Source organism: Mirounga leonina, unplaced genomic scaffold (assembly GCF_011800145.1).
Source record: "Mirounga leonina isolate KUSES-001 unplaced genomic scaffold, KU_Mleo_1.0 Mir_488, whole genome shotgun sequence".
NCBI classification, from domain to species: Eukaryota; Metazoa; Chordata; class Mammalia; order Carnivora; family Phocidae; genus Mirounga; species Mirounga leonina.
In genome coordinates, this window is record NW_023270777.1 from 4,775,222 (window position 1) to 4,801,998 (window position 26,777).

General features: G+C 45.1%; 1 protein-coding gene across 3 annotated transcripts in view; it reads left to right on the forward strand.

Moving 5' to 3' along the window:
• ADPRM (ADP-ribose/CDP-alcohol diphosphatase, manganese dependent) overlaps nucleotides 1–26,777 on the forward strand; it is a 283,736-nt gene that overhangs the window by 27,973 nt on the left and 228,986 nt on the right. The window contains exon 4 of one of the 3 annotated variants that reach the window (XM_034989614.1): nucleotides 2,689–4,685. The exons of the other annotated variants lie outside the window; for them this stretch is intronic. Coding sequence (XP_034845505.1) covers nucleotides 2,689–2,795 — 107 coding nt within the window. The 3' untranslated portion in view covers nucleotides 2,796–4,685. Of the gene's footprint in view, nucleotides 1–2,688; nucleotides 4,686–26,777 lie in introns of those variants that run through there. 3 annotated transcript variants of the gene reach the window in all.

Here is a 26,777-nt window from a genome sequence, read left to right on the forward strand (position 1 = left end):
GCTGGAAAGGAGAACGCGATCAGTTAGAAAGTGTGAGGTCAGCTTGGAGGTGGTTGGAGTCCACTTTCAGCATAGGGTGTGGGTGGTGGAAGGAGGTCATATTTGAACCCGGTCAGTCCATCTTTGCTGCCTGGTCATCAAGGCTGCCTTCCTCACGTGAAAAAAAAAAAAAAGAGAGAGATTTGGGGAGGGGGGGTGGTGGAGAAAGAAAGAGGCGCTGGGTCTGTGTGCATTTTCTGATTAGTATTTATGCATTTCTTTCCAGAGCGGGAGGAACTTTCAGTGCCCCGTAAGCATTATGGTAATTTCTTAGTGAGGACAGTTAATTCTGGCATCTTACACAGCTTCCAGCTTTTCTGCAGACAGGCTCATTTATCTTCATGGGCTTTTATTATAAAAGGTATTTACATATTATACATATTTACAATTCTTTCCCACCACCAAAACCAACAAAATTTCCACACGCGTCGCTCATGAATTTCTTATGAACTAAAAGACACTGAAATATTCACTGTTCTCCCCTCTCACTTGTTTTACGGTCCTTTTTTGTTTTGTAATTTACCCTCTGATTAGTCTTCCCCAGGCTCATTTACACATCCATAGGCCTCATCATTTTTGCTGTTCTAAGGAGTCTTTATCACTTCAAATCATGAGCACGTGCTCCTGTCCTCCTCTCCTTTTAGCTTAATCTCCTAAAATGCTTCAGGGACTTTTTTTTCCTGTTTCATTCCTTTTAAGGAATGCTTATTTCAAGAACCACCTGCTGGGTGCCTGGCCCTGTGCTGAGTGCAGGGCCCAGGAGGGTGGATTTGCTGAGTGCTTTTCCGGAAGGGAGCATGCAGGCTGGCCAAGGGCAGGCTACACGTTGGGGATAAAGGCCAGGCAGAGGACATGGCTCCTTAGTGAGTTCCGCCACTGAATCAGCCCTGGGACTGGGGGGACAAGTCGTGACCACCCTCACTGCCCAATTCCTTACCTAAAAAAAAAGTAAATAAATGAAGGAGAGGGTAGCGTTTTAGGCTGAATCGCATCCCCATGCCAATTCATATGTTGACGTTGTGACCCTAATTGAAATTTGGGGGGCACAGGTTCAGGTCGCAGCCCAAATTGTGTCCCATGAGAGAACACGAGTTAGGTTTCCAAAGACACGAGGGAATGCTTGCATAGGTTGTTTACAAAGAATTTTGATTGCTGCCGGTGGCCGAAAGCAAATGTTGGCTAGACATAACTGGTTGCCGAGGCTACCACTAAGCAAAAGTCCATTACTATAGCCAGCTGCAGGTGATCATGCAGAGTCCTTGGCATATTTGTGGTTTGGCCTGGTGCAGGAGTTCTACCCAGTGAGGATGTGCTTAAGGCCCACCTCCTTAATGATCTCCTGGCTCCCTTTGTAAAACCCCTTGACATAAGTGACTCCATTTTATTTCACCTTTCACTGGAGCAAGGGTCTTAAAAGAGGTAGTTAAGTTAAAATGAGGTCATTATCGTGGGTCCTAATCCGATATGACCGGTGTCCTTCTAAGAAGAGGAGATTAGGACACAGAGACATGACACACACAGCGGGAAGACAGCCATCCGCAAACCCAAGAGAGAGGCCTCAGAAGAACCCAGCCCTGTCAACACCTTGACCTTGGACTTCCAGCCCCCAGAATGATAGTCTGAAAATAGCTGTCTGCTGCTTAAGCTCCCCATTGTCATGGTGGCAGTAGCAAACTCATACAGGGAGGGATTCTAGTACCTGCTCGGCCAACCAAACAGGAGTGTACGTGGCGAAGAAGGAACGGTGTGAAAAGTGGTGTGCCATAAAGCCACCGTGGAGTTTTATACTTTTCACTATTGTCTGGGACCTTCCGGATCCTGTGTGGACATGCGTTGTTTTCACGTGTGCAGGCTTCATTCCCCTTCACGGGTTAGCATCCCAGTTATTTGGGAGGGGACCCATCTCCCACTATCGGGGTGTGGATACTCAGAGGGCTGACCATGCTGCCCCCTTCCCAAAGATAGGGAGGTGACCTTGGCCTGCCGGTTGGCCTAACCCCTCCTCCTGACCACAGCACCTGGGTCTGGGCTGGTATGTGTTTCAAACTAGCCAGCTTCAGTCCTGGGGCCTGTGCTGGACTGAAGTTGCCAGATAAAGTACAGAATTTGCATTTCAGATCAACAAGGAATAATTTTTTAGTATAAATGTGTCTGCAGTATTTGCAGAGACTGGTAACCCTAGCTGGACTATTAGAGAGGGGCTTTCTTTTTTGCTGAGTGGGTTGGGCTGATGTTGTGTATGCTGAGGCTACCAGGAGCAAGCCTTCCTGAGGGCAGACTCACGTAGAGGGATCTGAGCTCAGAGATAAAGAGGGTGGGTACCTGATGCCATCACTTGAGGTTCTGGAACCATCCACGGCTGTCGCTGGGAACTGCCTCTCCACCCTTCAGTTTTGTTAGCCAATGAAGTCCCGCTTTTACATATAAGCCTATGTGAGTTGGGTTTTTGTCCCCCGTGACACCGAATGGTGACTTGTAAAATCATGATTCAGTAGTTAAGCTGATGCTTGAAATCCTGTTTGTCCAGATTTTGCAAAGAGAGCGAAGAGAAGGCCTCATCTGAAAAGTAATGAGAAACAAAACAAGTTTGAATGAATCCAGTCTCCCAGAGAGCTCTTCATCAAAAGTCACTTCATCTTCCTTTTTCAGTGCAATGTCACACGGCTGCAGGGAGGAGGCCATGTGGACGGGAAGGCCTTCATCCTGCTGGGCTGGCCCCCGGCTCCCAGGTCAGCAAAGCATCACGACAGCGGTGAGAGCCTCCGGTGCCGAGTGAGGGGACTGGGCAGCACACGGGTTCTGTCCTCAGAAGACTTGCAAAGAGAGGGGCTTGCCTGTTCTCTGCAACTGGGATTATGAATTCACGGCTAAGAGACCAAGCAGAGACCGGCAAACCCGCACAAAGACACAGCCGGCCTCCAGGGGCCATGGGATCGAGGGAGAGCGGATCAGGGCTCAAACAGATCTAAAAGAAAGAGTGTCAGCAAAGGGGGATTGGCGGCAGTGGAAACCCACAGAGTCGTTTCCATCCGGGGGGCAAGAGCAGACCCAGCCCGTCCGGGCGCAGGCCGGAGAGCTGCTTGGCTCCCCTGGCCACGGACACTCACATTTCCTTGCCAGGCTGTCCTCGTGGAGGCTGATGGGGCCTGAGAGGCAATTCACAAGCTCCGTTCCTCTCCTTGCTGTGATTCCTGAGCTCCAGTTCCAGAGAGAATGGCCTCGTACCCGCCTGGCCTACAGAGTGGAGAATGGGCTGACGTGTCGGCGCCAGCCATCTGGTCAGTTTCTAAGTGCGGCGTCATCCTGAGAGTGCCGTTCTCCTGTATAGACTCGTTGACCTTGTAGCCGTCCCCATCATCAGTCCTGCCAGGGGTGGTCAGCCACTCTGGAGTGGGGTGGAGCGGGAGAGACAGAGTCTGCAGCGGGATCCTCATCAGTGAGGGGACCCTCGCTCTGCAGAATGTTCTGAACGTGGGTGTGAGCGATGCCCCCTGGATGACGTGTTTGGGGAGAGATGACAGGGAACAAGAATCCTGCCCTGTGCCAGAGAGTGTCCCATCCACCTTTCTCCGTCCACCACATTGGATCTCCAGCCTTCTCTCCAGTCTGCTGAGTCTGCGTAAGGGGTGTGTTGTTGTTGGCAGGGAGTGGCGTTGGAATAGGACAATGGAGGGGTTCTACTCCCAGCTGTAAAGACCGCTTCCTCCCAAGGTCTCTGAAATCAGACGTGTGTCTCACCGTGGCAAGGATTGATGTGCTTTTGCAAAACAACTTAAGACCGTGGTATGAAAGCCTTAAGGCTTATTCGTACTGATTGACAATGAAAGATGCCTGGCTCAAATAATGTTCCTCGAAATCCTGGATGTGCCCTTATACCACCAGAGCGAGAATATGTACAGTTCAGCGTACCCTCCACATGTATTTCAATGCATCACGCTGCTCCCTATCACTGGGGCCATGGATTTCACACAGTCACTAAATATTCAGGCCTTCCTACGTGTCAGGTGCTATGCTGATAACCGTGGACGTGACTGTGAACAGGACAGACACGGTCCTTGCCCCGTGGTGTGGACAGACGGAACAATAATCACACACACAGGCAGGTGATCCCAGCAGGGAATTGTGGGAAAGCGCGGACAGCTGTGGGGATGTGTGCAACAAGGGGAATCGGGTTTTTTCCCAAGGGCTTCGAAAAACTTCCTGCAGAGGGAACTTTTGGGGGTGCCCCGAAAGATGAAGGGCGAGTGCCGGTGGAGAAGGCGTGGGGCAGTGCCTCATGCAGACAGAGGAGCGTGTCGGAAGGCCCCGAATCCAGAAGCTCAGCAGGGCCCCATGTGAGTGAAGAGAGATGATGCTGGAAGGGTGCAGGTTAAGGAGGTCGGTTTTCTCTCAAGTGCAGTGAAAAGCCCCCCGGAACACTGAGCCAGGGGCGGCAGCGTGGGAGGTGCGCTTGGGTGGAGGCTGGGAGAGCCCATAGGATGCACAGGGATTGGCTAGGACCCACTTGCCATAGACCAGGACAGACGTGACGCCGGCTAGGCTGGGAGGGTAGGCAGTGGCCACGGGGAGAAAGAAGCTCACGTGAGTGAGTGGCCGAGGACATAAAGCCAACGGGACACATGGGGGGAATAAAACATGAGAACCCGCTCTCGGCTCCAGACAGATTCCCTTGAGGGTGAGCACCTGGTCCTCAGGTGGGACCAAGCATCCTCTTCTCCTGCTTCTCACACTTGCTCTTGTTGCTTTTTAAAAGCACGACTTAGTTTTGACTTTGTAGCCACCATTCCGAGTGTATGGGCACCTTTCCTGCTGCCGGACTGTCCCATGAATTGCAGGAGGTAAGGACTGTACCTCCCTCATTTGTATTTCTCTCCCACAGGACCTGGCTTACTTGGATACTGGTGGTATCCAACCATGAGTGGGGAAACATCGGACTGCCGTAAGAAAGTTGCTGGAAGATTGGGTTTGTTGTTGGGGGGGGGGGGGGTTGTGTGTGTAGATTGTGGTAGTTAACTCGTACTGAGCCCGTGGCGTTAAGGCAATTCTCTAAGCACTGTGTGTAGAGGAACTCATTTCATGCCAACAACACATCAATCAGGCAAGTCCTGTTATTATCCCCATTTAATGGATGAAGACACTGAGGCACACACTAGCTCTTAAATACAGTCCTTGGGAAAGACCCCAGCTTGTTGACCTGTGACTCAGAATTGGACGTGTCCAGGGGCATAGAGAGGCCTCCTGTAGGTTGATGAAAGCAGAGAGGGAAGTAGGCCCAACGCTCTCTCTCCCACCAAACAGCCGCTCCCGCCCCATTAACTGGAGAGGGGGGGCTTAAAGGATGACCTGCAGACCCCCCGGATGCCGAAGGGGCAATCCCTCATGGCCCGCTTCCACGCCCTTGTGCTTGCCTCTTAGCTCTTTTAAAGACCAGAAAGATGGTTCCGCCCAAACCCTTGACCTTTGGAGCCTGATGACACGAAGCTGTACTTGGAAGTGGGAAAAGTGAAGGGACTTGAGCCAGCTTCTCTCTCATCCCGACCTGATTTAGGACCAGGCTGTTAGGACGGTGGGTGTCCACAAGATGGCGGACTCCTGCTACCAGTGGTGGATCTGTGGGCGGAAGAAGGGAAGGAGGGCAGGGCCGGCTGGCTGTTTCCATTGGCTCCACCTGCCTGCTTGTGCCAGAGACTTTCTGGGTGGGTGCGGAGCTGGGCTCAGCCCGAGGTGAAGAGGTGCAAACAGAACTTTGTACCCGAAATACTGGTGTCCAAAGGGCAGTGTTGCAGGGGAAGAGCCGAGCTCTGCCGCGTCCTGGCAGATTGTTTGCCACCCCAAGATTCCGGGCAGATCAGATATGTTCCAGGGAAGCAATCACTTCTTCTAACACCAGGGCATGCCAAAAGTAAATAATAATGATACTAGCCATCTGGTATTGCGTATTTATGGTGAGCCGGCCTGCTGCCCTTGGGTCCTTCACACCCGATCTAGACTCTCTCTCCCTCCCATCCTACAAGCCGTGGTCCCCCCCACCTCTCCCAGGTGACACCTTCACCCGACATTCAGTTACTCTTTGGATTAGCTGCCTAGGGTTGCCTTAGCTGGTTAATCACAAAACTGGTGACTTAAAACAACAAAAATGTATTCTTCCACCTTTCTGGACATGGCAAGTCCAAAATCAAGGTGTCGACAGGGACGTACTCCCCACCGAAGGCTCTGGGGAGACTCCTTTCTTGCCTCTTTCACCTTTGGGGGGGGGTGCTCCTTGTGGTCATATGACTCCAGGCTCTGTCACTTCACAACGCCTTCTCTGGTCCCTGTCTTCATTTTTCATTTTTCTGTCTCTTATAGGGAGACAGATGGACTGGACTGTTGGATGTAGCCTCCCCCGCCCCTGCCCCGTAATCTGGGATGATCTCACCTGGTTATCTGCAAAGACCCTTTTTCTAAATAAGATCACATACACAGGTCCCAGGGGTTAGGACAGGGACAGATCTTTTCGGGGGCCACCACTCAATTCACTGCAGAAACCTATGTGTTCTCCTGGGCACCTCCGACTCCTCCCTCCCCGTGAAAGTCCACCGCCGATGCTGGTAGACTTTTCTGCTCAGTGCCAACACCTAACCCAAGACGTCAGCATTTCTTCCCTAACCTCCTAACTGGTTTCCCTGCATCCGCCCTGTTGTGGCCTGAACTGTGGCCCTGCCCCCCCAACTCCTATATCAAAGCTCTGACCCCCAGTGGTGATTGCTTTGGGAGACGGGGGGGGGGGGCTCTCCTGAGATAAAGTTAAATGAGGTCACAAGGGTGGGGCCCTAATCGGATAGGACTGACAGCCTTTTTTTTTTTTTTAATTTTTTAAATTCTTATATTATCCCCATACATTGCATCATTAGTTTTAGATGTAGTGTTTCATGATTCCTTGTTTGTGCATAACACCCAGTGCTCCATGCAGAACGTGCCCTCCTCAATACCCATCACCAGGCTAACCCATCCTCTGGACTGACAGCCTTTTAAGAAGAGCTACCAGAGATCTCTCTTCCGGGCAGGAACGGTGGAAAGTCAGAGGACACGGTGAAAAGCTGGCCATCTACAAGCCAGGGGGAGAGATCTCCGAAAAGCCACCTTGATGGCACCTTGGTCTCGAACTTCCCGTCTACGGCAGCGTGAGAAAATACACTCCGTGGTTGCAGCCCATGCTGTTTTGCTAGTGGCCACCCAAGCAAATGCATGCACTCTGCGAGCTTCCTCCTGCCCTGGGCTCTGCGCTGCAGCCAGCGACCTGTGTCAGACCCAAATCCCAAACCTTGGCTTCAGATCAAGCCTCCCGTTCTCCCTTCCTTCCCCAAATCGATCCAGGCACTGTTCTGAGCACTAGGGCTGTAACAGTGACCAAAGCAGGCAGCGCCCCCTGGCAGTCTTGTGTGAAGGATCCAGCCCAGCCTGCCCTTGCTGCCTATGGCTCTGAGCTTTGAACGCCATCTACGAAACCCAGTCTGGCCAGCCTCCCCTTATGCCCTGCTCCTCGGCCTTCCCCTCCACCACCCATATCCACCTGCGCTCTCCTGACACAGCCTTCTCCAGTCCTTCCAGCCCGTGCTGCTCCATCCCTCCGGAGAGCCTGGAGCTCTGCGGCTCCTTCTGGCTCCTTCTGCCCGGAAGGCTTCCCCTTAAGCTTATTTAACCCTGGCTCCTACTTCTGCTCTTGAATAACCCTGTTTACAGGCTCCCAGCACCTGCCCCTTCTCCCCCTGCAGCGCTGATAACAATGACAATTAAATCATTAACTGTGTAGCTAGCTGTCTGGTGTCTGCATAACCCACCCGTCTGAAAGCCCCATGGAGACCTACCTCCTTTTGATTCCCGCTGCTTTCCCAGGGCTTAGCAGGGTCAGAACAGAGCAGGCACCTGTTACTGAATTCTTTTTTTTTTTTTTTTAATTTTATTATGTTATGTTAGTCACCATACAATATATCATTAGTTTTTGATGTAGTGATCCACGATCCATTGTTTTCGTATAACACCCAGTGCTCCATGCAGTACGTGCCCTCCTTAATACCCATCACCGGGCTAACCAATCCCCCCTCCCCTCTAAAACCCTGTTTGTTTTTCAGGTCCATAGTCTCTCATGGTTCATCTCTCCCTCCAATCCCCCCCCCCATTTTTCCCTTCCTTCTCCTAATGTCCTCCATGTTTTTCCTTATGTTCCACAAATAAGTGAAACCATATGATAATTGACTTTCTCTGCTTGACTTATTTCACTTAGCATAATCTCCTCCAGTCCCATCCATGTTGATGTAAAAGTTGGGTATTCATCTTTTCTGATGGCTGAGTAATATTCCATTGTATATATGGACCACATCTTCTTTATCCATTCATCTGTTGAAGGGCATCTCGGCTCTTTCCATAGTTTGGCTATTGCAGACATTGCTGCTATGAACATTGGGGTGCACATGGCCCTTCTTTTCACTACATCTGTGTCTTTGGGGTAAATACCCAGGAGTGCAATTTCTGGGTCATAGGGTAGCTCTATTTTTAAATTTTTGAGGAACCTCCACACTGTTTTCCGAAGTGGCTCTACCAACTTGCATTCCCACCAACAGTGTAAGAGGGTTCCCCTTTCTCCACAAACTCTCCAACATTTGTTGTTTCTTTCCCTGTCCATTTTGGCCATTCTAACTGGTGTAACCTTTCTTATACACTAACAATGCAACTGTAGAAAGAGAAATTAGAGAAACGATTCCATTTACAATAGCACCAAAAACCATAAGATACTTAATTCTTACCTGAATGAGCAAAGGAATGAACTAGCTACTCTCATTCTGATAAGCGTCTCACATCCTCTAGATGTTTTCATGCCCAGTGTTCAGATGGGAAAAGTAAGATGCAGCATGGGTGGCGAGGTGACTGGCAAGAGGTCACCCGGTTAGTAACGGTCGGCACTGAAATAGCAATCCACAGCTTTCTGATGTCAAAGACACGGCTTCTAACAGCCATGACTCAGACCCAGTTTGCTTTAAATGATGAGAGAATTCTTAACAGAAAAGCAGAAGCATCCCAACTAGAAATTCACTAAAGAATCATTTCCTTTATCCAAATAATTATTGCAGTGAACAGGAGAATGGATGAACAGTCTGTGATATATTCACATAATGGAATGCTACTAGCAAAAAAATAAAAACAAAAACAAAAAAACCCGCAAAAACCCAAGAAATGAACTACTAATAACACGCTATTGCATTAGTGAGTTGCAAAAGCATTGTGCTGAGCCAGGGAAGCTGGGCACAGAAGAGCTCATGCTGGAGGATTCCATTTACGGGAAATTCTGGAATAGGCAAAATCATCTATGGTGAAAAACATCAGATCAGCGGTTGCCTCTGGGGTGGGAGGGGGGAAGGGCATGAGGGAACTTTCTGGGGTGATGACAACGTTCTCTATCTTGATGGAAGTTTCAGTTCCCCGGGTGTGTATGTATTTGTTCAAACTCAGAATACATTAAGCTTGAGATTTGTTAATTTCTCTGTTTGCAAACTTTATCTCAAAAAAGGAAAGCCATAAGCAAATATTAAACTCTAGTTAATGATATACACGCTGAGGTGTTTACAGGTGAAGGGTCCTAACGTCTGCATCTTATTTGAAAACTCGTCAAAAAAATGACAGATTGGGGTTCTTGGGTGGCTCAGTCGGTGAAGCGTCTGCCTTCAGCTCAGGTCATGATCTCAGGGTCCTGGGATCAAGCCCCGAATTGGGCTCCCTGCTTAGCGGGGAGTCTGCTTCTCCTTGTCCCTCTGACCCTTCCCCTTGCTCATGCTCCTGCTCTGTCTTGTTCTCTCTCTCAAATGAATAAATAAAAAAAATCTTAAAAAAAAATAACACAGATTGATGATGGACAGAGGGAGGAATAGAAGGAAAGCAGAACAAAATGTTAAATGTAGACTCGAGGTGATGGCATATGGGTGTTCACTGCACAATACTTTCAACTTTGCTCTCTCTCTTTCAAGTTTTTCATCATAAAATATTGAAAAAATAGTGTTATAAGCTGAAAAATGCATTTCCAAAGTAGCTAACGTTCACCATAATCAGTAAGATGCTCTAGAGATGAAGAAATCGAAATGCACTCATTGCAGTTTTGCCCTAGTTTCAAGGGGATGATGGACAAGGAGGACCCAGAGAAGGTGCTGAGCACGTTGGAAGCAGGGGGGCCAAGCCTTGGCAGGACCTGGCAGACTTCTCTCTGGCTGGAGAGGTTATAGAATTCGGGACTGGACATCAAGGGTGGTGGAGTTGGCCCTCAAAACTTGCTCACCTGTGGGTCCAGTGAGAATCAGTGACATTTTTCTTAAGAGCTGAGCTGAGAGTAAGTCTAATAAGTTCCAGGAATACAAACCACGCAAATGAAACACCAGGCTTATGTTTCCAGCTGGATCAAGCTACTGTCTAGAAGGACCTCATGCTGACACTGCCCACTTGGCTGTAAATTCAAGGCCACCTTCTCAGGGGCTGCGGGGGTAAGGAGCCTGGATGGCCAGAACGAGAAAACTCTGACAGTGAGTGGAGTGACGTCAGATACATCCGCGTCCCTGTCCTGTCCCCACCGCTCACTGGTTATGTGGCCCTGGGCGCCTCACGGGGCCCCTCCTGGCCTCAGCTTCCATATCTGTAAAATGAAGACAGTAATGTTTAGCTGGCAGCCTGCATGTTGGCTTACAGATCATGACCTTGTCAAGGTCAGCTACCACCTCCATTTATGTCCGTCTTGTTGGTTCCAAGGTGGAGCCTCAGTTTCCCATGGCTCCGTTTACCAGCAGCTTTTGACCTTGCTCATCAGGCCCCCCTCCTTGACATACTCGCTTCCTTCAGCCACAGAGCCCAGCCTCCCTGGCCACTCTCCCGCAGCCTCTTTTGCTGGTTTCTCCTCATTTTCCCAGCACATGATGATCTGCTCCAGGGCTCAGTCTTCAGCCTCTTCTTTGCTCTCCCCACACCCAACACTTACATGGATTTCATTTTAACCTGTCCAAAGCCAATTTTTTTTTAGATAAAAATTGAGGGGCGCCTGGGTGGCTCAGTCATTAAGCGTCTGCCTTCGGCTCAGGTCATGATCCCGGGGTCCTGGGATTGAGCCCCACATCGGGCTCCCTGCTCAGTGGGAAACCTGCTTCTCCCTCTCCCAGTCCCCCTGCTTGTGTTCCCTCTCTTGCTGTGTCTCTCTGTCTGTCAGATAAATAGATAAATAAAAATCTTAAATAAATAAATAAAAATTGAGAAAAAATTGATATAGAGCATTATATTAGCTGCTGGTATACACCATAATAATTTGATGTTGGTGTATAATACTAGGTGATCACCACACTAAATCTCATTGCCATCTGTCACCATACATCGGACCCCCTTCACCCTTTTTGCCCACCTCCCAACCCTCTACCCCCCTGATACCCACCCATCTGTTCTCTGTGCCTATGAGTTTTGGTTTGTTTCTTCCTTTTTGTTTTTCAGATTCTACGTGTAAGTGAAATCATACAATATTTGTCCTTCTCTGCCTGACTTCACTTAGCATAATACCCTTGAGAGGAATCTATTCAAAGTCCGCCTTCCCCCGCCACCCACAACCATGCTTACAGGCAAAACTCACAGGTGTCTGCACTTGGCCCTAACTTTGTTTTCCCAGGCCATGGTGCCCTACATTTTCAGAAAGTAGACCCCAACTACAAAACATCTTCTCTAGCCTGACCACAACCGGCATCCTGATGGAGCCCTGGACAGAGCCGCTTGGAAACCTGCCACCTTCTGCTCTCCCCTGCCAAGAATGGGACCCCCTCACCACCTCCCCACGGATGCAGCTGCAACCCTCTCACATCCTTAAAAACCCCTTAAAAGGCCCAGCCTCACAGGAACTCGGGGCCAACATTTCTCTTAATGTCTGGCACCTCTCCTCCCTTGGAAAGTGAATCAACTCTGTCTTGCGTGTTGGTCTACTCTTGGAGCAATTCTTTGCCACCTGCGTCACTGGCCAACCTAACAACCCTCAAGGCCCATCCTGTGTTGTTCTAAATGGCAAGGTTGTCTTTTTTTATGGCTCAGTAGTATTCCATTGTATATACGAACTGCATCTTCTTTTCCATTTATCCATCAATGGATACTCTACGTTATTTCCATGTGTTGGTTATCGTGAATAATGCTGCAATGAACATAGGGGTGCAGATATCTCTTTGAATTAGTGTTTTTATTTCCTTTGGATGAATACCCAGAAGTGGAATAGCTGGATCATATGGTAGGTTTACTCTTTAATCTTTTGGGAGCCTCCATACTGTTTTCCACAGTGGTTGCACCAACTTACATTCCTACCAACAGTGCACAAGGGCTCTCTTTTCTCCACATCCTCATCAACACTTGTTATTTCTTGTCTTTTTGATGAAGCTGTTCTAACAGGTATGAGGTGATACCTCATTGTGGTTTTCACTTGCATTTCCGTGATGATTCATGATGCTGAACATTTTTTCATGTGCCTGTTGGCCGTCTGTGTCTTCTTTGGAAAAATGTCTAGTTAGATCCTCTGTCCATTTTTCAATCAGATTGTTTGTGGGGTTTTGTGCTATTGAGTTGTTTGAGGTCTTTATATGTTTTGGATATTAACCTCTTATCGGACATATGATTGGCAAATAGTTTCTCCCATTCAGTGGGTTGCATCCCTGTTTCACTGATGGTTCCTTTTACTGCACAGAAGCTTTTTGGTTTGATATAATCTCACTTGTTTATTACTGCTTTTGTTACCTTTGCTTTTGGAATCAAACCTAAAAATTCAGTGCCAAGACTGATGTCCAGGAGCTTATGCCTGTGTTTTTTTCTAGGAGTTTTACAGTTTCAGGTCTTACATTCAAGTCTTTAATCACACTTTGAGTAAATTTTTGTGTATGACATAAGATAGTGAATTCCTTTCATGTGTTTGCTTGTGACTGTCCAGTTTTCCCGACACCATTTATTGAAGAGACTACCCTTTCCCTTGGCTCCTTTGTTGCAAATTAATTGACCATATATGTGTGGGTTTATTTCTGGGCTCTCTTTTCTTTTCCATTGATCTATGTGTCTGTTTTCATGCCAGTGCCATACTGTTTTGATTGCTACAGCTTTGTAGTATAATTTGAAAACAGGGGGCATAATGCCTTGTGTGTGGTTCTTCATTCTCAAGATTGTTGTTCTTCCAGGTCTTTTGTGGTTCCCTACAAATATTAAAATTATCGGTTCTATTTCTGTTTAAAATGCCACTGTAATTTTGATAGGGATTGCATTGAATCTGTAAGTTACTTCAGGCAATATGGACATTTAAACAATATTAATTCTTCCAATCTGTGAGCAGGAAATATCTTTCCATTTATTTGTGTTTTTGTCAGTTTCTTTCATCAGTGGTTTACAGTTTTCAGTGTATAGGTCTTTCCTCTCCTTGGCTAAATTTATTCCTAGGTATTTTATTCTTTTTGATGCAATTATCAATGGGGTTGTTTTCTTAATTTCTCTTTTCAATAGCTCATTATTAGTTTATAGAAATGCAGCAGATTTTTGTAAATTGATTCTTGTACCCTGCAGTATCACTAAATTCATTTATTAGTTCTCACAGGGTTTTTATGTGTATTTGTGTGGAGCCTTTAGGGTTCTCTGTATATAGTATCATTTGAATCATCTGCAAATAGTGGGATTTCCTCCCCACCCCCCATTTGGATGCCTTTTATTTATTTTTCTTGCCTAATTGCCATGGCTAGGACTACTAATACTACGTTGAATAAAAGTGGTCTTAAAGGAAAAGCTTTCAGGAATATGAATATGATGTTAGTTGTGGGTTTGTCATACATAGGTTTTATTTTGTTGAGGTACTTTCCCTCTTACCAACTTGGTTGAGTGTTTTTATCATAAACAGTGTTGAATTGTGTCAAATGCTTTTTCTGCATCTATTGAGATGATCATATAATTTTTATACCTTATTGTTTTAATGTCGTATATCCCATTGGTTTGCAGATATTGAACCATTTTGCACCCCTGGAATAAATCCCAGTTGATCATGGTGTTTGATCCTTTCCATGTATTGTTGAATTCAGTTTGCTAATATTTTGCTGAGGATTTTCACATCCATGTTCATCATGGATATTGGCCTGTAATTTTCTTTTCTTATGGTCTCCTTATTTGGTTTTGGAATTGGGATAATGCTGGCCTCATAAAACACATTTAGAAGTGTTCTCTCATCTTTAATTTTTTGGAATAGTTTAAGAAGGATATCTATTAAATCTTCTTCAAATGTTTGGTAGAATTCACCAGTAAAGATATCTGGTCCTGGACTTTTGTTTGTTGGTAGCTTTTGATTACTGATTGAATCTCCTTACTAATAATTGGTCTATTCAGATCTTCTATTTCTTCATGATTCAGTCTTGGAAGATTGTATATTTCTAGGAATTTATCCATATGTTCTTTGTTGTCCAGTTTGTTGGTATGTAATTGTTCATACTAGTCTCTTATGATCCTTCCTTCATATTTCTATGGTATCAATTGTAATTTCTCCTCTTTCATTTCATTTGAGTCTTCTTTCTTTTTTTCTTGGTGAATCTAGCTAAAAGTTTGTCAATTTTGTTTATCCTTTCAAAGAACCAGCTCTTAGTTTCACTGATCCTTTCTTTTTTTTTTTTTTTAAGTCTCTATTTCATTTATTTTTGCTCTGCTCTATATGATTTCCTTCCTTCTACTAACTTTGGGATTAGTTTGTTCTTCTTTTTCTCGTTCCTTTAGATGTAAAGCTAGATTGTTTGAGTTCTTGTTTCAGGAGGTAGGCCTGTATTGCTATAAATTTCCATGTTAGAACTGTTCTTACTGCATCCCATCAATTTTGGATTGTTTATTTCCATTTCCATCTGTCTCAAGGTGTTTTCTTTTAATTTCCCTTTTGATTTCTTCATTGACTCATTGGTTTTTCAGTAGCATGTTGTTTCATCCCTACATATCTGTGATTTCTTCAGTTTTCTTGTAACTGACTTCTAGTTTTATACCATTGTGGTTGGAAAAGATGCTTGATATGATTTCAGTTTTCTTTAATTTATGGAGATCTGTTTCATGGCCTAACATGTGATCCATCCTAGGGAATGTTTCATGTGCACTTGAGAAGAATGTATATTTTCCTGCTTTTGGGTGGGATGTTCTGTATATAACTATTAAGTCCATCCAGTATAAGGTATCATTTAAGGCTGGTGTTTCCCTATTGATTTTTTCTTTGGATGATATATCCATTGATGTAAGTAGAGTATTAAAGTCCCCTACTATTACTGTATTGCTGTGAATTTCTCCCTTTGGGTCTGTTCGTATTTGCTTTATATATTTAGGTCCTCCTGTGTTAGATGCATAAATATTTACAACTAAATCCTCTCATTGGATTGACCCTTTTATCATTATGTAATGCCATTCTTTGTCTTTTATCACAGTCTTTGTTTTAAAGTCTATTTTGTCTGACACAGGTATAGCTACGCCAGCTTTCTTTACATTTCCATTGCAGAGAATATCTTTTTTCCATCCATTCACTTTTGGTCTATGTGCATCCTTAGATCTGAAGTGAGTCTCTTATAGGCAATATGTAGATGAGTCTTTTTTGTTTGTTTTGTTTTTACTCAGTTCAGCCACTCTGTGTCATTTGATTGGAGATTTTAGTCCATTTACATTTCAAGTAATTCTTTTTTGGCTGTTTTTGTAGTTCCTCTCTCTTTCTTTCTTCTTTTCTTGTTCTCTTCCTTTGTGGTTTGATGACTTTCTTTAGTGTTATGCTTATATTCCTTTCTCATTATCTTTTGTGTAGCTGCTATAGGTTTTTGCTTTGTGGTTTTTGCTTTTTTTTTTACCATGAGATTCACATAGAGCAGGCTATATATATAATAAGTTGATATTATATGTTATTTATTTATATGCTATCTTAAGTTGATAGCAGCTTAAATTTGAATACATTTTAAACCTCTACATTTTTATTTCCCCCCACATGTTTTATGTTTTTGATGTCATATTTTACATCTTTTTTTTTTTTTTTAAGATTTTTATTTATTTATTTGACAGAGATAGAGAGCACAAGTAGGCAGAGAGGCAGGCAGAGGGAGAGGGAGAAGCAGACTCTCCACTGAGCAGGGAGCCTGACGCGGGGCTCGATCCCAGGACCCTGGGATCATGACCTGAGCCGAAGGCAGACGCTTAACCGACTGAGCCACCCAGGTGCCCCTTTTACATCTTTTTATTTTGTGTATCTCTTAACTAATTATTGTAGTTATAGTTAATTTTTACTACTTTTTTCTTTCAACCTTCATTCTATCTTTATAAGTAGTTCATACCTTTACTGTATATTCACCTTTACCAGTGACATTTTTACTTTAATATGTTTTCTTGTTAATGTCTTTTCAGCAAAAAAAAAAAAAAGTCTCTTTAACATTTCTTATAAGGCCAGTGTGGTGGTGATGAACTTCTTTAGCTTTTGCTTGTCTGAAAAACTCTTTATCTCTCCTTAAATTCTGAATGATAGACTTGATGATTAGAATATTCTTGTTTGAAAGTTTTTTACTTTTAGCACTTTGACTATATCAAGCCACTCTCTTCTGGCCTGCAAAATTTCTACTGAAAAATCAGCTGTTAGTTTTATGGTGATCCCTTTGTATGTAACAAGTTGTTTTTATATTGCTGCTTTCAAGATTCTTTATTTTTATTTTTGACATTTTAATTATAATGTGTTTTGGTGTGGACCCCTTTGAATTCATCTTATCTGGAACTCTCTTTGCTTCCTGAATCTGGATGTCTGTTTCCTTCCCCCAGACTTTCCTTCCCCAGGTTAGGGAAGTTTTCAGCCATTATTTCTTCTAGTAAGTTTTCTGCCCCTTTCTCTTCTCCTTCTGGGACCCTTGTCATGTGAGTGTTATTCTGCTTGATAGTGTCTTTTAAGATATCTTTACTTTTTTAAAAAAAGATTTTATTTATTGGTCTCTTAAGGTATCTTTACTTAAAAAAAAAGGTTTTATTTATTTATTAGAGAGAGAGAGAGAGAGAGAAAACAAGTTGGGGGGGGTGGGAGGCAGAGGGAGAAGCAGACTTCCTGCTGAGCAGAGAGCCTGATATGGGGCTTGATCCCAGGACCCCAAGCTGCCTGAGCCACCCAGGCACCCCAAGATATCTTTACTTTTCAAAATTCTTTTTCTTTTTGCTGCTCTCTTTGGGTGAGCTCCATTGCCCTGTCTTCCTGGTTGTTGATTTGTTCTTCTGTTTCTTCTGTTGAACCCCTCTAGTGTATTTTTCAGTTATTGTATTCTTTAGCTCTGTGATTTCTGTTTGGTACTTTCTTATATTTTCAGTCTCTTTGTTGAAGTTCTCACTGTGTGCATCCATCCTTTTCCTGCATTTAGTGAGCATCTTTCTATTACTTTGAACTCTTTATCAGAGAGATTACTTATCTCTGTTTTATTAAGGGTTTGTGTGTGTGTGTGTGTGTGTGTGTTTTTCCCCCTGAGATTTTGTCTTGTTCTTTTGTTTGGAACATAGTCCTTGGTTTTCTAATTTTGCTTGACTCTCTGTGTTTGTTTTTATGTATTATGAAAAACAGCTGCCTCTCCCAGTCTTGAAGGAGTGGCCTTGTGTAGGAGGGGAAACTTATCTTTCAACCTTGCCCTACCTCTTAGTTGTCTCTTGTACCTTTATTATGGTCAAAGTAGTCTGATTTATTCTTGATAGGTTCCAATAGGTTCCAGTTGTTGAGGGTGTGCCAAGTGTGTTCCAGAGGGAGTCATCTCAGTTAGCACGTAGTTTCAGGCTGATTGGAAGCCAGGTCCTCAGGCAGCAGCTTGTAAGTATATGCAGTCCTGTGGAACTGCAACTGTTGACCTCTGGAGATCTGGAGGTATCCCCTGGATGACAGTTGAAAGAATCAGGGCTTCAGACAAGTATATAAGCTCTTTTCTGGGAAGTACCTGCAAGCGTTGGCAAAGCCACAGGAGACTGTAAAAATGATGTCTTTCTGCCTACATTCCCTGAGAGTGCCTTTGTAACCTCTAAATGTGTGGCAAACCTGAAGCCTATCCACAAGTAAATGGGCCTTTTTCACAGGCAGAATGGATATGTGTTTCAGTCTCTGTGCATGAGTGCCCTGAGTGTGCTCTAAACTGTCTTTCTGATTATTGTAGTCCCAGGGGGACCAGGAACACAAGCCCCCTCTGGCCAGCAGAGACAGGTGATCACTAGGTGTTTCCTGAGTGAACGCACTTTCCCACCAGTTTTAGCAAGGCTGTGGGAGAGTGTTGAGGGTGGGGCATGTCCACAGCTTTAGTGATGCAAGGGGTGAGTGCTGGGACAGTGCATGCTCTTGGCTTTAGTGAGGCCAGCTAAGAGCACTGGGGGGCGGGGCACACCCGTGGTAAAGCCAAATTCTTTTTTTTTAAAATTTTTTTATTGTTATGTTAATCCCCATACATTACATCATTAGTTTTAGATATAGTGTTCCATGATTTATTGTTTGTGCATAACACCCAGTGCTCCATGCTGAATGTGTCCTCCTCAATACCCATCACCAGGCTAACCCATCCTCCCACCCCCCTCCCCTCTAGAACCCTCAGTTTGTTTTTCAGAGTCCATCGTCTCTCATGGTTCGTCTACCCCTCTGATTTCCCCCCCTTCATTCTTCCCCTCCTGCTATCTTCTTCTTTTTTTTTTTCCTTAACATATATTGCATTATTTGTTTCAGAGGTACAGATCTGAGATTCAACAGTCTTGCACAATTCACAGTGCTTACCAAAGCACATACCCTCCCCAGTGTCTATCACCCAGTCACCCCAACCCCCCCCCCCCCTCCCCCACTCCAGCAACCCTCAGTTTGTTTCCTGAGATTAAGAATTCCTCATATCAGTGAGGTCATATGATACATGTCTTTCTCTGTTTGACTTATTTTGCTCAGCATAATACCCTCCAGTTCCATCCACATCGTTGCAAATGGCAAGATCTCATTCCTTTTGATGGCTGCATAATATTCCATTGTATATATATATATACCACATCTTGGTAAAGCCAAATTCTTGATCCCTCCCCACCAGCTCCCCCTTCAAATCTTCATTTTGTAAATGGCACCACTAATTCTCCCATTTGCTCAAGCCAAAATTCATGGAATCATCTTTGACCTATTTTTTCTTCTAGAGTCAATTCAGCAACAAATACGTTGCTGCCACTTTTGAAATATGTTCACAGTGGGGCCACTCTTCTCCATCCTCATGGTTAGCACTGAAATCTCTCACCCAGACTGTTCTATTTGCTGCCTAAATGGCATCGCAGCTTCCACCATTGTCCTAAATTCTGTTTTCCCCATAGTAGCCAGAACTGTTCTAAAGAAAAAAAAAAACCAAGACTCTCCATTGGTGCCAGAATAAAGTCCCATGTCTGTATCCTTCCTACAAGGCCCATGACCTCTCTGATCTCATGTCCTACCTCTCTCCCCTTTGCTCATTCTATACCATACCTACTGACTTCCCAGTTGTTCCTCCAACATACCAAGCTTGCTGTCACCTTTCCCAGTGGTATTTCTTCTACTTGGACTATTCTCTCTCTCTCTCTCTCTCTATGGCTTGATGTCTCACTTCCTTTAGGTTACTCTCGGATGATACCCTATCCTGAGGACTATACTACTCTATCTGACATAGTACCCCTCTTCACTTTCTACCCCTTTAGCCTGATTTATTTTTCTCCTAAGCACTTCTAATTGCTTAACATTGTATATTTATTTGCTTTTTTTTTTATTAAGTAGACTCCATCCCCAGCAACACAGGGCTTGAACCCACAACACTGAGATCAAGACCTGAGCTGAGATCAAGAATCAGATGCCTAACCAACTGAGCCACCCAGGCACCCCTTTATTTGCTCATTTTGAAATTCTCTTCCCACTTGAATGTGAGCCCATGAGAAGATAGAATTTCTATATTCTACCCATCACTGTATCCCCAACACCCCAAATAGAGCCTGGCACAGAGTAGGCTTGATAATAAAGATTTGTAAGATGGTTGAATAAGTAAACACCTAACTCAGTGCTGGCCTAGAAAATGCTTTCACAAAATGATTTTCATTATCATGATTATGGCCCTTTATAGAGAAAAAGGACAGAATTAGTGGGGAAGACCTGATTCTGGTCCCAAATGAGACCTGAGTGGAAAAAACCTTAATCCCTTGGGTAGTTTCATCGTCGGTGTGAGTCAGAAGTTGCTTTGTTGACCAGGAAGCTGGTGTGTCACATGACCCAGAAATTACTGCCACCCCCTTCCTGGTAAATAGTTTTGTCCTGCTACCTAAGACCCTTCCTCATTTGACTCCTGAGTCCCTGTTTCTGCCTGGGGAGCATTTCTTTGAAATGATCCTAACATACCATCACTCAGTAATTACACCCCAGAGCATAGGGCTTTCTTGTTAAAAGGCATTTATCACCAATCTGCTGGGCGTGCTCTGAAATTAGTTCATTTTGGATGTTGGCCCTTCTTATCTCTGCAGACAAATAGATACAGCCCTGCATATGACCTGCAGGAAGTGGGGCTTTGATCTCTGTGGAGAAACCTGCTTTATAGCTCTTTTAAAAATTGAATTATGTTCTGTGTAAATGTGTTTTTAAGACATCATAGTCTATGGAAAGAAGCAGGATTCGTTTATCAGAAAGAACATTTTAAGTTCAACAATCAAACAGATATTGAGTGCTTTCTTGGTTGATAATATAGTACTTGTGTTTGATAAAAGTCCAAATATCTGATAGAAAGCAGCAAGACAAAGAGGGGAGATTGAGAAACACACACATACAGGGGGCTAGGTAGGGCAAGGGGGAGGGAGGGAGGAAGAGAGAGAGAGAGGAAAGGAGAGAGGGAGGGAGTTCCCTTCCCATTTGAGGAGGAGTAATCCCAAAGTTTCAAGCTGATGACTGACATGAGAGGTACTGTTGCTTCTACACCCAGTCGGTGAGCTGAGAGCTAGGGGCAGAGTAAGCCTTGCTCTTTCCTTTCTTTATTTTCCTTTCTTTTGCTTCCAGCCGATCTGGGAAGAGCATAATTTGCTCGAGGAGGCTCTGGCAGCAGCCTGGCCCAACAAGCAAGCAGCAGCTTGGGATGGCAGAAAGTTGGGTCCCCTTGTGAGTTACAGGTGTTACCCTGAAATCTGAGAGGTGATGTGACTTGCCGGGTCACAGAGTGAGTTGGGAGCAGAGCCCCCCTGGAAGCCTAGGTTCCAGATGCTTAGCTTCTCTCCCCCTCCCCAGAAGCACACACACTGGAGATTTTCAAACCATACTCCCTGTTGGGGAAGAGGGAGGTGGTGATTCTCCAGGGACCACAGCAAAGGGGCCAGGGGCATTGAAGGGGGATCAGGTGGCTGTGACTCTAGCTGCCCCACCCCCATCTTCAATCAGAGCAGCTCCACCCAGTTTTGTTTTCTATACTGTGGATCTGTGGAATATATTAACTGAGAAGAGAGGTTTGAAACAACCGCAGGTTTTGGGTACATTAGAAAGGGTAGTTTGTACTGACAGACTGAAAACTAGAGGACCTCAGAACACAGATTCTGGAACTGTGCAACATGGTTTCAAATCCCAGCTCTACCTCCTACTAGTTGTATTTCCTTGTCTGTAAAAGGGCTATATGAAAACAGTAGGACCCCATAGTGTATTAAACAAGTGGAAATATGTAAAGCACACAGAAAAGGCACATTCCATGGCAGACATTCAGTTAATGATAGTTGTTTTTAGCTCTGAGATGGGGAACCCTTGTTAGATTAAGCAGCTGTTGCTAACTGCTTATCAATTGGGAAGTCAGAATTCCCTTTAATGACTAGTTCTACAACCTAACCACTTCATCCTTTAATATTGATGCTTGATCAAATTAATTAAGACATTGGATTGAGTTAGCCCTTCTGCTTGGAAGAGAGACAGAACACGCTGGCTAGGTCAAGAAATAAGTAAAATGGGATGGGGGGCAGTGGTTATTCTAAGAGTGGCACAGGCAAAAAGAGAAAACACAAATCCCAGAATGGGATCAGGGTGGGTTCTTGAACCTGGACTCTGTGTGGCTTAGTATGGTGTGATTCCCAGAGCCAGGAGGTGGAACATGGGTCTGGCATCCACATCCACTTCAGGGTTGCGTTTTGCAGTAATGGCCCATCCTTAATGTGGCTCAGCTACTTCACTGTCCATTCATTCTCGTGCTCCTGCTGGCTTACTCACTCAGCCGCTCTGTGTTTCTTCTCTGCTATATCATTCTGTTCATCTCCCGAACCCCCACCCCCTACTCTCCTTTTTTTGCTCTCCTCTCATAGCTAATAGCATCATCACCCCGATCAAATTCCTGAGAGAGCACATCTGACTGGTCCAGCTCCTTTTGCTGTCCCAGGCCACATCATATGTAGCTTGCCAGCCCAAGATCAGCTGTTTGTGGGTCACCTGACCACCATTGTCCAATCAGCTTTGGCAGAGCTGGGATGTTAGGGGGTTTGGGGGGGAAGGATGGGAAGGTCACCTGGAACCAAACCTGCAGGCATGGCAATCAGCAGGGCTGTGGATGGGGCACTTGTCCTTAGACCATCTGCAGAGCACGCCCCCCTCCCCCCTCCCCGAGACTGACTTCCCTAATGCAGAATTGCCTTTATTATTAAGGATAATGAAGTGGGAAAGTCCTCAGGTCTCCTTCTGGGGAGGGATTCCTGTTTGAATCTCTTGCTGCCTCGAAGGCACCTCCAATCAATGAGCAACCTCATTACTTCACTTCAAGCCAAGTGCTCTGGAGGAAATTAATGGCCCTGAGTGTGAGTTTTGCAAACCCAGACATCTGATGGCTCAGTGAGGCAGTGCTCCAATTTCTTTCCTGACATAGAAAGAAACCAGTTACCCAAGACAAATCTCTGAGGAAACAGAATTCCCAAGTTTTTGCACCAGCTAAATTCTTTTCTATTTATCTTGAATACCTCTGTTTAGATAGTATGGTAAAAGAATGAAATAAATGAACAAAATAAAAAGGTTTATTTGACCTCAGCATATACAAAATTGCATAAATTAATTCCATAAATAACGAGATCGCCCAGGCAAGCTTTCTGTAGCCACTTTTTGCATTTCTACTTTGCCTCGTCCTGCTCCCTGCTTGGAAATACCCACCTTGGACTGCAGCACACACTCTGAGGCTCCACCATCTGCCTCCCTCTCCAAAAGAAGGGTAGGAGAGGAGGGTGCATTCAACAGATGGCAACAAACAGTTTTTGAGCATCTCCTGGGTGTCAGGACTGGAGGTAGACTAGTGTCATGAACAAAACAGAGAAAAGACCCTGCCCTCATGAAGGGCGCACGTGCCAGTGGGGAAAACAGACAATAAACTTGATGAGTAAGAGACACAGATGGTTTCCATATGTCATTGCAAGGACTTTGGCTTGACTCTGAGTGAGACGGGAAGCCGCAGGAGGGTTTGGGGCAAAGGACTGATGTGGTTGGACTTCCCTTTTAAGAGTCACTCAGGCTGCTGTGTTGAGAATAGACTGTCCCGTCCTGCTGGGGGCAGGGCAAGGATGGACACGAGGAGACAGTTGAGAGGCCATTGCAATAATCCAGATAGAGGTTTATCTTAGTTTAAGTGTGCTGTTTCATCCTCATTTGGATGGCCTAATTTATTTTTCACCTGGTTGAAAACAGACAAAAGTCCCATATTTCCCAAGCTGTCAAGTCAGAAGAGGGACCGTCTCCACTCTCATATCCTCACGGTTAGATTCACTGATATAAGATGAGAACTCTTGGCTGCCTTGAAGAGAGATGGAGGTAAACAGGAAGGGGAGGAGAGCCATGGAGTGAGAAGGGACTTCCCTCCTCTAGTCTCAACATAGCTGCTGGAGAGGCTCTTAAAATGGGAGTCAGATCATGGTAGTCGTTTGCCTGAAACCCTCCAGAGGCTTCCCATTGCACTCAGAGTCAAGCCAAAGTCCTTAATTTCAGACACAAATCACCAAAGTTCCAGAGAACTCTGGTGTAGAGGACCCAAGCACACTTTTTGTGCATCTACAAGTTCCCCTTGCATTACTCGGGTTTCTTGGTGATCGGTAATGGTCAGCGTCCTTCCACTCAGCTAACCCTCACTCTTTCCCAGTGGTTGGCTGACCCCGGGGTGAGATGCTGAGGCCAGCTAACTTTTAGGATAGTGTCTGAAATGATTCAACTATAGGATTTTAAAACCAGAAGAGATATAACCTAGCCCATCCCTAGCCCCCAGCTCATTTTACAAATGGAGAAACCAACACCGAAAATGAGGAAATGCCTGACAAGTCATTGGGTGACAGTTGGACCTCCTCTGGACATGATGACCTAGGTCTGTGCTAACATCTTCATGCCTTGGGGTAGGAACCTACCTTCCCCATGAACTTCACCTGCCTCACAAACTCCTTTCTCTGAGTGAGAACCATAATGCTCTCCTCAATTGCTGATTCATTCTTGTACCTGCCTATGTGTCCATCCATCTATCCATCATTCATCTCTAGTGGGTATTTGTGTTTTCCTTTCCTTTCCCTTTCAATATTGGGATTTTCCTTTGTTGAATTCATTTATTCTCTCTTCTCCCCCATGGGACTTGGGTGAGATTGACCCCATGCCCAGCTCTAGCCATCCCCTTGACCACAGGTGTGAGTTCAGAGAAAGGCATGTGCCCAGATATAGGCTAATGAGAGTGATCCCCTCCCTCCAGAACATATGCTACCATTATTGGAAGTAAGTTGCTTTCTTCTTCTGGACGATGTGGTGTGAGGATGTGACATGTTGTCCAGCCAGAGTTTCTGGGCCACCACAAGGAACCTAAAGATGACACTAACACCACACAAGACAGGAGAGAGAGACACAGTGACTGAGATTGATTAGGTCTTGGATGAGTTACTTGATTAAGTCTCATTTGAGGTTAGAATTATTTTGGAACATCCAAGATTCTTTAGCTAAAATGTTCTTTTTTTTTTTTTTTTTTTACTTTAGCCAGTTTTAATTGGGAGCTTAATTAGGTACTTTAATTGGGTTGCTTGCAACCCAGAGAATCCTGACTGATGCACCGTTTCACCAGCTAGCATTTATGGAGTGACTGCAGTGTGCTAGGCTCTCTGCCCAGTAAGCATCAGTGAACCTGGTGGAGTTGGGTATGCAGGGGAGCAAAATTTGCTACCCCAAAATGTATCTTTTTGGCATGCAGATTTTTTTAGGCTATTTTGAAGAAACAGAAGACTCAATAGGTTTTTCTTTTTCCCCCTCCCCTTAACTGCCTAAAAGAATTTGGATAGAAGACCTGCTCAGGGAAGGGATCTATCACCATAGAATACTTTAGTATATATGAACCTAGGTATGGTCGACTGGGAGGAACCTAGCAAGGCTGGTGTGATCAAAATCCTATGTCCCAGTGTTTCTGGATGGCCCAGCAAACATTAGTTTACCAAACATTCACCTTTTCCATTCTTCCTGTGAATAGCTTTTCTTCCCTTTGTAGCCCCAGGCCCCTACCCCCTGCTCTTTATTCCAGAATGACATAAATACCTCATTTTGTCTGTGCCTGTCTTTGGCTCTCTAATGTTTATGTGGATTCCCTATATGTACATATTAAATTTTATTTTCTTTGGTTAATCTGTTCTTATGTCAATTTAATTCTTAGACCAACCAGAGGAATCTTGAGGGATAGAGGAAAATTTTTTCCTCCCCAGTAGGTGCTGTCCACACTGCGCCAAAAACTTATTGAAAAGGCAGATTACATAAGCAATTACAATAAAGTATGGCCATCCTATTGTTAAAAAACAGGGTGGATGGTATGATTAGCCCTGTTTAAAAAAAAAAAAGGTATTTTCAGATCTTTATGTGTGCCTATGCATAGAAAATATATTAGAAAGAGGTATGATCTTTGAGAGCTGTGGTAATACAACCTGTTTCCTCCTTTACGCTTTGCTTTTTTTCCCTCCCCAACAAACCTTAATCACCCTAATAATCAAGATGGGAAATGCTATTAAAATCAAAATGCTGAGCATGATAAGTGTTACGCTGGGAGAGGTGCTGGATGCTGTTAGAGCACTTAGCAGGGACTTGCCTTCAGCAGCGGTGTAACTGTTCAGGGAGCCCTAGAGAAGTCTCAGGGAGGCTTTTTTTGTGTATAGAGACCCGCCTGCCTCTGCCTATATAGGCCGACCCTCGGTGAGGCCATGGGAGTGTGAGCTGGGCAGGGAAGCCAGCCTCCCACCCCTTCCTTGGGCTGTCTGGAGCCTGGGTGCCCAGACTGGCCAGAAAGGGCATTTCCTCAGCTCATTTTCCTGCATTGCCCAGTGGAGACCTGGTTACTGGAAACACAAGACGCTTTCCTCTCAGGGCTCCAGAGGCTGAACATTAAGAAACCATTGCAAATAGAGTAATTGCTCAGAATGAGCATTAGTGTCCTATTAAAAAGAGGCAGCTGGTGGTGGCTGTAACCTCTGATTCAGCAGCGTTTCCTGAGGAACCACATTAATGCGATTGGAGCTAATTCCTTCCTTGCTGCCTGGGGCCTGAGTCCAGGCTCCTGGCCTTCAGTCTCTGCAGACGCCCAAGAATCCTTCACTCTGTTTCCCTGCAGGGGTGTTCTGGAGGCCCAGGGCAGGCAGCGAGCAGGCAGCAAGCACTCAGCAGACTGCTCTTGATTACCCACTCCTGTGCTTGACATTGGACTAGGGGCTGAATGGGGAGGGGGTGTTGTGGGGAGGAGATGGAT